The 13954-nt window shown below is 39.7% G+C and overlaps 1 protein-coding gene across 1 annotated transcript in view; it reads right to left on the reverse strand.

Annotated features, from left to right (window-relative positions):
* Positions 1–8538, reverse strand: part of LOC104687262 (centrosomal protein of 192 kDa) — a 70948-nt gene extending 62410 nt beyond the window's left edge. Inside the window, exons 1-8 of the mRNA XM_039569562.1 lie at positions 8376–8538; positions 6624–6674; positions 5466–5612; positions 4833–5044; positions 4061–4159; positions 2874–3014; positions 2429–2586; positions 1605–1755 (exon numbers count right to left, since the gene is read on the reverse strand). Coding sequence (XP_039425496.1) covers positions 1605–1755; positions 2429–2586; positions 2874–3014; positions 4061–4159; positions 4833–5044; positions 5466–5612; positions 6624–6674; positions 8376–8486 — 1070 coding nt within the window. The 5' untranslated portion in view covers positions 8487–8538. The remainder of the gene's footprint in view (positions 1–1604; positions 1756–2428; positions 2587–2873; positions 3015–4060; positions 4160–4832; positions 5045–5465; positions 5613–6623; positions 6675–8375) is intronic.
* Between the last annotated feature and the right edge of the window lie 5416 nt (positions 8539–13954).

A 13954-nucleotide genomic window follows, 5' to 3' on the forward strand; every position in this document is an offset into this window, starting at 1 on the left:
GTAACACAGAAATTAGCAAGTGTGCTTACACCACTTGAGCCAATGTCATTACAAAAGAAAACATATACTTAAGTGTGTATCTTTTATAATAAGGCTCAATCCTAGGACAAGACTCCATATGTCTGGAAATTCCACAGCCACTGACTTAATTCTGGAATTAACATTTTGTTACATATTGGAGGCAAGAATAATTTATTAAAAACCAAAACAAAACACCTTCCAAAATACAGAGCTATGAAGGGAGTCTAAAATAATGCCAGAAATTTCAGTTTCACAATGGCTTAGTACCAAGGTCAGGGACAGGAGAAGAGTCACCAGTGGGGTGGGGACAGCTAGTCTTGCCAGCAGCACAGTCTTAGATAAGGAGACTGTGAAACCACACCCTATGCTCAAGAGGTGTAAAACAGCCTGCATTTCCCCACAGGAGCCCAAGCAAATACAGCTACACAGCTCTGGATATACCGTTTCCAAGGCAGGGCTGCATTTCATTTGCTACACTGCAAGTAGAACCTGGAGCCATGACCAACATCATTCTGCTGCCCTTTCTTGTAGGGACCAGGCCATTACCACTTCCTGTCCTCCCGTTTATCTTGTGAGGAAAATGTGAAACCTCTTCTCAGTTCAACAAGGTTAGGGATCTTGAACTGCCATTCAGGACTGACTGCTGAAAGGGAAGGAGGGGGCAGGCTGGTGCTACTCTCCAAAAGTAAACTTTACTGATAAGCATTCCAAACTGTAAAACAACCCGCATGAGCAGCACATGGATGGAAAGGGAAGCTATCCCAGGGCATCTGAAACAAAGGTGGCCACAAAACTTGGAAACTGCTGCTATAGAATCTGGCCACATCGCATCCTTATGCAGGACTTACAATCCTGTAAAGCTGATGGTACACACTGCACCATACAGATGCAGAACTCAGTGTATTTCTACATTTCAGCATGCACAAATTAAAATGTTTTTTCAGAAGAGGCAGTAAAATTTACCCACTAAACAACAATTATTACAGAATAAAAACCTAACAGAGATTAAGGCAAATTATATGTAATATGAATGCCATATGAAGATTAAAAAAACCACAAAACTTTTATTCAATCGACGCTACACACCTGCAAAACCAAGTAAACTAAGACTAACATTTGATTGTTTAAACCGTATGTTAGGAAGTAGCTTTTCCTCCTTCCCTTCTGCTACATTATCCCAGAGAAAAACAGAGTTTGTTGCTGGTACTTTTGCTTCACTTTTAAACATGTATCTAAAGCAAAAGTGCAGTCACACACCAGTAGGACGAAACTTCTCCTTCTTTGAAACTATTTCAGAAATGTTGTTTTTAATAATGTGAAAGGACTAAAAATGAAAATAGTTGTTCACATTGCTTGTTTATACGGACTGATTCAGTATGACTACTGTTTGGTTCATTTTCCTCTTAACATGGCATAATAGACAACACCACAGAGCAAACCAGAAGAGCTTGTAGAAGTACTCATGCCATAAATGACGTTGCACTTTAGAAACATGTAAAACAATTATGAGAGCTAAATGGAATTAAGAAGATTCAGAGAAAAAGCTATTTACTGAAAATCAGTCTCTCTACTAATTAACCTACCTGCTGGCAGATGATCCATTTAGTGAATTCTGTAGACTTGTATTGGCTGAACCTAGAGAGGCATTAAAAATTCCCTGCTGAGAACTACCATTCACCGGACTCCCGTTACCTTTCAGTATACCAGTACACTTCCAGCTGTCCATGTAATTAGCTGCAAACACAGATATACAGAAACTGTTATGTTTCTCTTCTGAAGCTCAGCTTTCCCTACCAATATGTTTCAATTGACACACACCTGGTGTGAATCAGAACTGAACTTCAGTATCAATATATAAATTCCAAACAGCTGAGGATCTGGCCCCTTAGCTGCCTAATATTCTCTGTCTATCCATACTTTAAAACTGTTTCCACTATTACAATACTGAGGAACAGATGAGAATGAGTAAGGAAACCACCAGTGGGTTTTCGTTGCTGCTGTGGGGATTATGGGGGGATTTTTTTAGTTTGGTTCATGGGGGGAGGTGCATCTATTTGGTTATTTTCTTTTGTTTTCTTTCAAAAATGTAAACAGAAAAAAGCCACTTTGCCTGGACATTGTGACTGAATGTAGATTTTCTGGGTTTAGCAGCAGGAAAACTTCTATCTTACTCTTTTAAATGACAATTTTATGTAGCTCTAGTCTGGTGAAACAATTTCAGGGTACAGTAACAACTATTCACAGCAGCCTAAATCACGCAAGTATTGCAGCACAGAAAGTTATTTCTGAATTCTATTTTTCTTAAACATCAACAGAAATATAGAAAAAACATCTATCTTTCACAAATCTAAAATGGACACTAACTCTAAGACTACAAAGTTAGTGTGTTTCAGGTGGGTGACCTTACCCTTCCAGAGCCTAACACAGCCATCATCACCAGAGGAGGCAAGCACTGTCCCTGTAATATTCCAGCTCACTCGCCACACCTGGGAGTTGTGATTATCGAACTGTGCCACAATATGGATTTCAAATTTTGTTAATCCTCCTGATGAAGTCAATTCTTTCCTGTTTAAGAGAAAAGTGACAGTTCTGCACACAACTGTTCAAAGGTCTAAGCTTGAACATTATGTTAGAGAGGACTACATCTTTCAAGCAGTTCATATAACAACTGTTATTAGATATGTATTCAGACAAAATTAAAACCTTGCTTACAATCTTGTCACCTTAAAAATCAGGTTGCTAAAAACAATCCTGCATACATTAAGTTACCACTTTTGCTTTACAGAGACTATTTAAACAAGAGTGTATAGTATGCATCACATCACACCAAACCATCTTCATTTTAAGCTCACCTTAGAGGTTTTAGTGTGAAAATTCGTACGTCTTTGGTTGCTACAGCCAAGATGTGGAAGGATCTTCCCAGATTTGGAGCAAATGCAATATCATGTACAGGATCTGTGACTGTCATCAGAGCTTCTGCTTTTGCATATTTCCTGTACAGCACAAGAAATTAAATCTTTAATGCCATGAAAATCGCCAGTGATGCAAATTATATAAACCAGATATAGTGGACATAGGAAAAACGGTTAAGTATACACAGTCACAGTAAGACTTGTAAAAATAAAATTTTTAACATAAATTTAGGCAATAATTTCAAGCAGATTTCTTCAGGAATTTAACATATCAGATACAGTAGCCACTAAGTACAGTATGCTACATTATTGTAAGTCATACAACAAAAGCAAGAATTGCAGTACAAAGAACATTTTTGTCTACAACTGGAAAAGGGAAATAAAAAGAAACATTCCATTCACAAATCTAAAGGGAATTTACATCTCAGTAACTTACTAAATTTTCCATGCTTTAAAGTAGACCATTGTCTGCCTCCTCTGCTGTATGATAAACACGTATTTCATTTTCTTAGTAAGTTATAGTAACTTTATTGTTAATGCACGGAGAGCATTGCCTGAAGCTGGGCATAAAATCCACAGAACACTTTGGCTCCTTTCCCACATCGATCACTCCCAATCAAACACAATTCCACTGTTATCATTTAATTGGAAGTGGTGATGCACAAACTTCCGAGCCTTTCCAGGTTCTGTGAACTCTCGACTGTACAAACTGAACTTCGACAGAACATGAACAATTCACGAGCACTTTCTGTCATTATAATCATGCCTTTAAAATCATTGTAAGGGGGCTTTGAACAAAACAGAGCCTGGTGCAACACAACTCAAATTTCAGCTGTTAATTCCTTGTGCAAAATTAAACATATAATTTAGTAGACACAGGAACAACTCTCCCTTTAAAATGTAAGAACACTGGCATTTCTGCAATGACAGAGAATACAATTATCAATATAATTTCTGTTAACATCAGTTACCATTCTGAGGTGCCCCTCTCTTTTCCCATCCAAAGGCTCAGAGACAAAATTAAAGTATTATTATTTACTACTCCACATCTGATGACAGGAAAAAAGGCCATATAATATAAACAACTTTATGATCCCACAAATGTTATATATTGTTATTTAACATACCTGGTATTTTCATTATATTCATAAATTTGAACCTTAGCCAGTATATTTGGACTGTTGTCATCACTTCCTACAGCTATCATTGGAGAATGTGCTCGAGAGCTAAAAGGTGAAAACAAATACTGTTGTATTTACAAAAGATCCTACAGAAAGTACAACAAGCCATTTTTAAAATTTCAAATACATTATCTATATAGGAAACAAAACACTACAAAATATCACAAGAAAAAAATCACAAAGAAACAGGAGTTAAATGCTATTCACAGTTACCACTATCTTCACTCTGTTGTTTAGAAAGCCCACTTTATACACTCACTAAGCTGAAATCATTAGGCAACATTATTTAGCAATTCAATATGATGCTCCCAGAGAGAAGAATTGACTTTCCATAATAGACTGCATCTGTAGTCTAGTATTTGCCACAACTTTCATGGCAGATTCTGCATTCTTTGCAGTGCTTTTAATGATTGATTTAGTGATATTTCATTCAGGTTTTGGAAGACAAATCACATAAGCTAAATGTAGATCAATTCTAGGTTTTAAATCAAATTTTATCCTATCCCATGCATTGAAGTGAATGCCTGTACTCTAAACCTTCAGCACAGACTACTGTTAATGAATAGAATAGTAACTGGATCAGCAGGACACAGCATTAGGTCTACAGGGAAAGCCATTAAGTGCTTCTGCACAAACAGAATTCAAAGCAGTTCAGCCTTGAATGATTTTTCTCTTCCTGTTACAGTCATAAAGCAAACCCTACATTTTAATAACATACCTTGAAGGATTCCAAGAAATACAACTGCAGCTTAGCTTACATGAGATTTCATGCTGTAGTGACCACTGGCTGAGATTCATCACATCTGGAGCTTCATAGATCCTTACAACTCCATCTGCTGAACAGGTTGCTAACATAAGACCCATGTGCTTGGGAGCAAACTTCACATCTGTAACTGATGTCCTGCTGTCTACTAGAGTGGTCCTCTTGACCTGCAAAGAAATTTCCATCAGAAATTTATTCCTGCAGAAGGCTAATCAAAGTCTGACAACACCATTTCATAGGATTGCTTACATCTTCCACCAAAAAATTCCCCCCCCACCAAACTTTTCTATTGTTTGAAAGATGAGCAAGAACAGTCAGTGTTGTTTTGAATTATCTCTTGTCAAAGAAAAACCCCACAACTGTAATTCTACTGTAGATGGAAATTCATGTCTGGAAGTTTTTTGCCAGGGAACATCTTATTATGAAATAGTGATAATAAGTGACACTAACTGTCCTGAATGTGCTATTTAGCTGTTTTTCTTAAACGTTTTAAAAATACTTACTTTGTGTTGAAATTAACAAATTGCCACGAATGAACAAAACATAGCCAAAATCAGGAACTTTATAGCAACAGAAAAGAAGTCTCACCCAGTGACTCTGCCCTCGGAGTTTATCATTTGACTCTCCCACTATTTCTTCCCATACAGCTGCTGTTCTATCAAACGAGCAGGAAGCCAGGACCTGCCCAAATTCAGGATGGGCCCATGTCACACGCCACACGGATCCACTATGTGTCTGCAAGATAACATCAAAACACTGTAGAGAAGCATACTTCCCACGTTCATGGGACCCTGTATTTTCATTACTTTCTGCAGAAGAGGATTCTAGGAAGTAGTAACACTGCTCCTTTGAAACCTATGTTCTTTTATACAAAGTTACATAGCAGCTTTGTAGCTGCAGTTCTTTATTCGAACCAGCACTGCAAAGTTTTGTTGCTATTAGTGTTTAAAAGGCAATTATTACAAGTGTATTTCAAGGCATTATTTATTACTACTTCAAGTTCCAAACTATGATTCTGCCTTGATGCAAAAAGTATAGCTTTGTTGTCAATCAAATTTCAGCCACTACCATGCTCACTTCTAGCTTGCTGTACTTTTCAAAAGCACTTGCAGAGCATTACTAATCTTCTTTTTAATATGAAGCTCCTCTTTCACACCTAGTCAACATTCCTTTCTTACAGAATGGGAATTCAAAAGCTTCCCTTGCATTTCCATTTACAGGGATGAATGCATTGTGGTCCTATTAAATATAAGTTTAAGAAGAATTCAGAAGCTGAATGCACTAATTATCCAGATGAAGCAGAGTCTCTACATGACACAGTTCTCAGAAAAGTTTTGGAGAACAGAAAACAGAGGTCAGCTGTAACATTAATAGCCAAACGTCTTCCTTTTAATTTTTCCACCTTTTATTTTTTTTAAGTCTTACTATATGCAAAAGAAAATATTCAATTAAAAATTAAGGTACTGTTTTCAACTCCCTAAACACCAGCCACTGATATGTTTACTGATACCAAAGTCTGCCAACATAAGTATTAACAAGAGCAGACTGCATATTAGCCTCTGCTTTAAATGAGAGGCACTAGAGATGTTCTATAAAAGCAAAGAAAAAGTATTTCACACAAAACATACAGAATCTACATCAAACCAAAAGCATTTCTACTCTAAAATTCAGCCAAAATGAAGCATGTTTCTTCAAAAACAAAGGAGAAATTATGGTTACGTCTGTGTAATTTTTACAAATACAAACCTTCCAGCTGGCGGTGCAATGCCAATCTCCATTTTCACTTTTGTCCCAGACCTGTTGAGAAATCAAAATACAATCACACAATTTGTAAATAAAGCTTACTGAGTAGTACATTAAAGACGCAGCCATTCATATATATACATATATATAAAATAAAAATAAAAAATATACACACACCCCCCCACTAAACATTTTCATCTAGGACACTGTACCTGGTTCAGTAAAAAATTGCACTTCACTCAACCTTGAAAATATGCCTATTACAAGTAGGGAGAGGAGGCCCTGCCTGCAAAATTCACTATTGTTTGACTTGATCTCTTTTTAAACAGTAAATTACATAGATGAGAAATTATTACAATTCCCAATACTTCAATCATTTTGTTCCAAGACTACACTATTCTGTTTCATTCTAGAGGCCCCAGCATTGCCACATGCTCAGCTCTGGTTGCAAAACCCTAATGCAGCTCCCAGCACTCACCCCAAAAGCGGAGCAGGACAGCAAAATAGACATCAGGGTAGTGGGGGAACAGATCTTGTTTCTCTTTGAGATTTCTGCCTTGATTTTTAACCATATGCAAGTCACTGAACCTTCCCCTCTCTTGATTTCCCAAACATCTTCATATTTATGACTTTTTTACTGAAAAATTATGTAGAAAGTCATGAACATAACCAAACAAAAGACACCATCTGACATCCACTCCTGTTTGTCACTCGTTCATTTTAAAGCTTTACTGAGTCACCTCACTTCTGCCACTCAGGACCTCTAGTACAACCTGGGTCATGTTGTCCCTCTGGTTGGAGGAAAACTTCTGAACAATCTCTTAAAGGATTCGGTTATGATTGGAAAGTAACATCACACTGCTGAAGACCGTAGTTTCTGTGTTCAACCTACCTCCTGGTATCTTTTTTCAGAACTGCAAACTCTAGGTAGTGAGTCCAAACCAGAGTTCCCCATGGCTTTGGCCTACTTTCTGGGGGGAGCGTTTTATTGTGGCTGGTTATTTGCTTTTTAGTCTGTGGTCAGGGAGAAGAGGCTGCTCTCCCTTGTTCTTAAGCCTAATATACATATGACACAGCTTTCTACCAAAAAACCGGCTTTCTCAACCATTTATCTGGACTTAATAAAAACCATGACTGCTCTCTGCAAATTACATTTCTTAAAACTATCCACCTGACTCCTGAATTTTTGTCCATCCTCTCACTATGCACAAGAAAGAGGAAAAGCAATCAATTTTGCGTTCAAGTAAATGCAAAGTGATACTTTATTTCCTCTAAAGGAATGTAAAAATTAATGCTTCTAGTATTTTACACTTTCCCTAAGCTGCCAGAGCACACACACAGAACGGTCCGGCTTTTTGCTTACTGGCACTTCAACAGCAGCTTTTTCCCATAATAAACACGGATTACGCTACGAAACAGTAGTTTCTTTCGTAAATATTCTTTAACAAATACAGATTTTCAGCTGAATAAACACAACAAGCTGCAGGCAGAGCAGTCGGTAATGTTTTTCCTGCTGCAGCAATAGGTGGGAAGCGGAGTTCCCGTGTTTACACGCGTTCGCGCACACACAAACACAACGCGCATTATGTGCCAAAGCCTCCCGCCCCCACGTTCCGACACAGCACCGGGACCTCCCGCGGAACGAGCCCGAGGCGGCGCCCTGGCCCGGCCCGACCGGACCCGCAGCCCGGTAGGCCGCGCACGGCCGGTGCCGCGCCACTCGCCCAGCACCAGGCCCGGCGGCTCCCCGCTCACCTTGACGCTCTGGTCGCTGGAGCAGGTGGCCATGCGGCGCCCGTGGAAGTCGAAGGACACATCGTGGATGAGGTCGCGGTGATCCGCTGCGATGCTGCGCGCCACGAACATCCCGCCGCGGCCGCCACACGCGCGCGCGCCTCACGCGGCGGGGCGGGGCGGGGCGGGGCCGGGGCGGGGCCGCGGCCGCGCGCGCAGCCGCCGGAGCCCGCCGCGCTCGCGGGGGCTGCTCCGCGCGTGCGCGCTCCTTCCCGCCGCCGGGAAACGGGGGAAGGGCGGGGGCACGGGCGGGACCGGACGGGACGGGACGGGAGTGGGCAGAGTCGGCCGCCGGGGGTCGGGCAGTGCGTCCGTGCGCGGGAAGTTACGCTGCCGCCGCGTCCGACTGTGACATATACCTTCCCTTAACGAGAGGACGTAACCTCAAGCTGCACCAGGGGAGGTTTAGGTTGGACATGAGGAGGAATTTCTTCTCAGGCAAAGTGATTAGATATTGAAATGGGCTGCCCAGAGGAATGGTGGAGTCACCGTCTCTGGAGGTCTTTAAGGAAGGATTAATGGACGTGGCACTTGGTGCCGTGGTGGTGTTCTGTCACAGTTTGGACTCGGAGATCTCGGAGGTCTTTTCCAGCCGAACTGGTTCTGGGATTCCGCGTGGCTGCCAGCCCGGGGCGTGCGGGCCGCTCCACGCTCGGGCTGTGCCCACAGCGCCCTGCGTGCGGCGCTCTCGGAGCGCGCCGAAATCGCATTCCATAGCGGATCCGAAAAGCTGAGGAGCTCGCAGTGATAATGCAGATCAATAAACAAACACTTAACGCGGCGCTGTGTGATGTAGTGCATTTGCTTCGTTAATGATTCGCTGTATTAATGAGCTCTGTCAGATGAGCCCTATGGTGCGAAAAAATGTGAGATGTGCTTCTGTGTCGGGGAAAGGCTTGGGAGGATGAAGTGCGTGACCGACAGTGCAGGCGGGGGAGGAATCCGCGGACAGGTTGGAAACTCCTATGAGGAAAGGCTGGGAGAATTTGGATTGTTCAGCCTGGAAGGGAGATGCCTTAGGGGTGACCTAATTGTGGCCTTCCAGTACCTGAAGGGAGCCTACAAGAAAGATGGAGAGACACTTTTTATAAAGGCGTGTAGTGACAGAACAAGAGGGAATGGATTCAAACTGAGAATAGGTTTAGATTGGGTAGTAGGAATAAATTTTTTACTGTGAGGCTGGTGAGGCACTGGAACAGGTTGCCCAGGGAACCTGTAGATTCCCCATCCCTGGAAGTGTTCCAGACCAGGCTGGATGGGGCTTTGAACAACCGGGTCTAGGAAAGATGTCCCTGTCCATGGCAGGGGAGTTGGAACTAGACGGTCTTTAAGGTCCTTTCCAGCCCAGGCTATCCAATGATTCTAAGTGAGACAAGGGGGGTGTTGGGTAAGATCCAGATTATGAAATAGAAGAGGCAGAACAGAGCCTGGCATGTGATAGAAAACACGTCAGGATAGACTGAGCTCTGGGCGGGAGCTCTAGACCAGTGATGACTGGTCTGTAGTCAGAGGGCTGTGCAAAATAAATTAACCACAGCAGCTGGAGACTCTTGAGGGCTCAATACTCTCACCCCTGATTTACCACCTTCCAGGGAGCTCCTCACTAAAAGAAGCACTTTCTTCCAGTTTGTGTCCTGCAGTATCAGCTCGGATCATGCAGCTCACAGTGCCAGTATTTTTTCAATACCATTAATTTGTTGTGTCACTGAGCACAAGACCGTTACAGCATCTTGTTTTTAAGGAATGTTTCATCTGTAAGCTGTGTTAACTTACTAAGTATTCCGAAGATAACTACAATAGCTGATAAGTGTTAACAAAGAGAAAATAATTCATGCACTGTATTCCAAATAGCAATAATGCAGTCAGTAGATTTAAGAGAAAAAAAAATAATAATAAGCTTATGATCATGGTAATAAACATCAAAATCAAATACACTTGTACTTAACTGGTTTATATTTCAGGTCCAAAACAGTACTGGAGTCATCAGAACACCTTCGGTGCCTTATAGCTATGATCCCATTTTCCAACCATGTATTAAGCAAAAAGGGAAAAGGATGAAGTTCCCTGAAACCAGATATATTCAAATTCTATGGATTCAAGTCAGATTCAGACTTTTCTAGAAGATTTTTGGTACCTGCAGCTTTAACGGAAAATTTGTTTTAACATTTTCAAAAAGGCTTTTGCTTCTCACCACCTCATTTAAAATTTTCATGTACATGGTAATGAGGAGTCAAATTCTGTTCACTTGGTAAATAGAATTTGTTCAGCGATTTGTCCAAATTCTTCACAGAATTATAAAGAAACTGTTAACTGCTTGTGAAATAAACCTGACAGTTCGACATTTAATGCATTTAATTTTGCAAACTGTAAACTACATTCAGTAGGGACTGATGGAGGTGCTGTTATCACATGCCAGAGGGATCCCTTCACTCTTTCTGCATAACCTGCATGCATAATACGCAAGTATTTAGCACCCTAATGCATGTGTTTCATTGATAGGCCTTATTTTCAGAGTAGATATGGTGGTACCAAATGTGATAAGGAATTACAATAGATAAAAAATAATAGATTGAGATAAATTACAACAAACTTGGATTTGAAGGGACACCATGGCTTTAAAATGCTAGGATTCGATTATTTTAGTGATACTGGGTAAGGAAAAGTTAACAGGTTGAAAAATATTTTTTTCCCAAGTACAGCAAATATGATTAAAAATGTTTTCAATTACAGAGGATTGAAAATGTGGAAGAATTTAGAAGACAAATCACCGGCTGGTTTTACATTCTTGTCCAAGTTGGCCAATGATAGTTTTAAAATTACATTTTTTAAATACGACAGAGCTGAACCTCAGTGGAGAACAACAGCTGGAGCTGAAAAGAGGAATTTGCAAGAAAACTGTCAAGAAAATTTAGAAATCTAAGCTTTACCTGTTTACATTAGTGGAAAAATTAAGCTGGCATTTGTAAATAAGAGAAAACTTGCAAAGCATTTTAAAATATGAGGAGCTAATGAAAGGAAGAGGTAAGTATTTTCTCATTTCTGAAGATGAGCTGGTATTGCACAATTCCTCTCCAAGAGAACCTCACTCTGGGCTCTAGGGCTATAGTACAAATACCCATTTTTTCTACCTGCAATCACATGCAATCACTTTGGAAGTTGAAATTTCAGTATTTTCTAAATAATAGCTACAATTTAGGTAATACAATAGGAAAAGCAAACAAATGTGAGTATTTGTGATGGTTCCTGTGCTGTAATTAGAGTGGAGGTAAGATTTTCATGCTATTCTTATATGTAAGAAAAAAAAACAAACAAGAAAAAGGCAAAAAAATCCCCCCAACAAATAATAGTAATGCATGTATTTAGATTGCTAAGGAGGAAGATTGGTTTTTAACCTTTCAGCATAATTAGGGACATGTGTACTTTGAAACTTCAGTTATTGCTTCATTCAAACAGCTGGAGAGACAGTTCCTAATAAAAACATGAAAACTGACTTATAAGTTCTTTAGTTTGTGGCAGCGTATCTGAATGGTTGATTTTTTCAGCTATTTTGGGGAAATGTCTTTTACTGTAAACCACTGACTAGGTTTATAAAAAATTGCATTTTTTTTTCAGAACAATTGTTTCCAGTCAGTGATTCAGCTGTCAAAACCCAATTCTTTTGCAATTTTAGTAATGTAATGATTTTGTTGAGACTTGAGGATGTTACAACTAGCAAATGAATATTTTTCACCTGCTGAAGTATAGTTTATTTCTTCAGCCAGTAATATCAGTATAATTGGAGCAGGACAAAATTGTCAGATTCACAAATAATTGGCATCAATCATTTTCATTTGAACAATATATAAATATGTGTGTCACAAATGCATATTTTGACCTAAAGTGTTTGTTTTCTCTGACAAGAAACAAAAATTGTACACTTCAAGTCAAGATTAGGCTTTATTTCTAACATTTTAGTTTGGTCAGTAGGCAAAAAAATAAAAAAACAACCAAACACCTGGAATTTTTTTTTTTATACATGTACATATACACAATTATTTGTCCATTTTTAAATACAACCAGCCCCTGACCTCATTCCCTAGATTCAAAGCAAGTTATGTCGGTTTAGATTTATTTAGAAACTAGGTCCAAAATCTTCACTTACTTAAAAAAATCCAGGAAACGTGGGTGATTGTCATCCCAGAATCTTAGTTTACTGTGGTGTCTGGTTTCAGTCAGTACCGAGGAATGAGATAAATACATTTACCTCATGTAGACAATTGTATCAGGTTTTTTTTGTTAGTAGAAAGACTGCCACAGAATGGACATTCAATAGAGGAACCACTTCACAGTGAAACATCATAATTAGCAAAGGGATGAGAGGACAAGATACAGCTTTTGTTAAGGCAGTCATTAAATAGACAGCCAATTAGGATGGAAGGCATCCAGTCTGATGAAGAGTCATTCACATTTTCTGGGAAATAAAACAACAACTGTTTAAATTCTTTTAAATGGCCAGAATATCTCCTGCATTAAAAGTAAGACAAAATTTGTTCAGTAAGATCGAATATCTCTGAACCTCTTCAGGAAGATTTCAAATGTTACTAAAGAATTGGCTATAAAAGCTAACACACTACATCAAAAGAGGGATTTTCCAGTGATGTAACATGAACACAAGATATCTTGAACCACAGAAGTCTTGACATCTGGGGTAGTATGGTAAATCAGATGGAAATAATATGAATAGTATGTGAGCGCTTTCCTTTTGCTTCGTCACTCAGGTCTAATATAAACCTTTGCTATGAATAAATACTTCAATTTCTTTTTATCTTAATCTAGGTGAAATTAATAACAAATTCAAGACTGCCTAGGGAGACATTCCCCTTTGAATGGTGTAACAAATCCAGAAAGCAAGGCACTGAGTGCTGAAAAGTGCAGCAGCTCCCTGCTGCACTTCCAGAGTAACCAGAGGTTTGTAAAGTTGGTTCACAATGGGCCAATTCCCACTGCACAGCAGTGGTTGGCAGCCACCATGGCCAGGTCAGGGGGCTACAAGCATCTGCTGCTGATGGTAACCAGAACACTCTGTGCCACATAGCAAGATAACGGGAAGTATGCTGGAACTCACAGAAAACACAGGAAGTTTGCAGTTTCCAGTTAACTGAGCCGCGAATTAGGATTCAACTACCAGCTAACCTTGGAGACTTCCTCTAACAGCTGAATAGTAAGGAAAAACTTTCTGTTTGTGGTGATGGTGTGCATGAGGTGGAAAAGACAGTCGTATTTTAACATTACCATTTGCATAATGATGTGCAGAGGAAGATCACACAGAGCTATAACAATCCTGATACATATTTTTTAACATTTTGATTCAATATTATATATTGATTAAATTAAATTGAACCACTGCATAGAAGAAGAAATAAAAGCATCTATAATAAGGTTAGTTTTTCACTTTCGATGCAGTAGGCCAATTTTGTTCTCAAATGGACTGTATAAAACTGCATAACTTAATTTATTTCTGCTGGAAGTCCAGTCAGTGTAAGTGTACTAGCATTGGTAGA

This window comes from Corvus cornix, chromosome 2 (assembly GCF_000738735.6).
Source record: "Corvus cornix cornix isolate S_Up_H32 chromosome 2, ASM73873v5, whole genome shotgun sequence".
NCBI classification, from domain to species: Eukaryota; Metazoa; Chordata; class Aves; order Passeriformes; family Corvidae; genus Corvus; species Corvus cornix.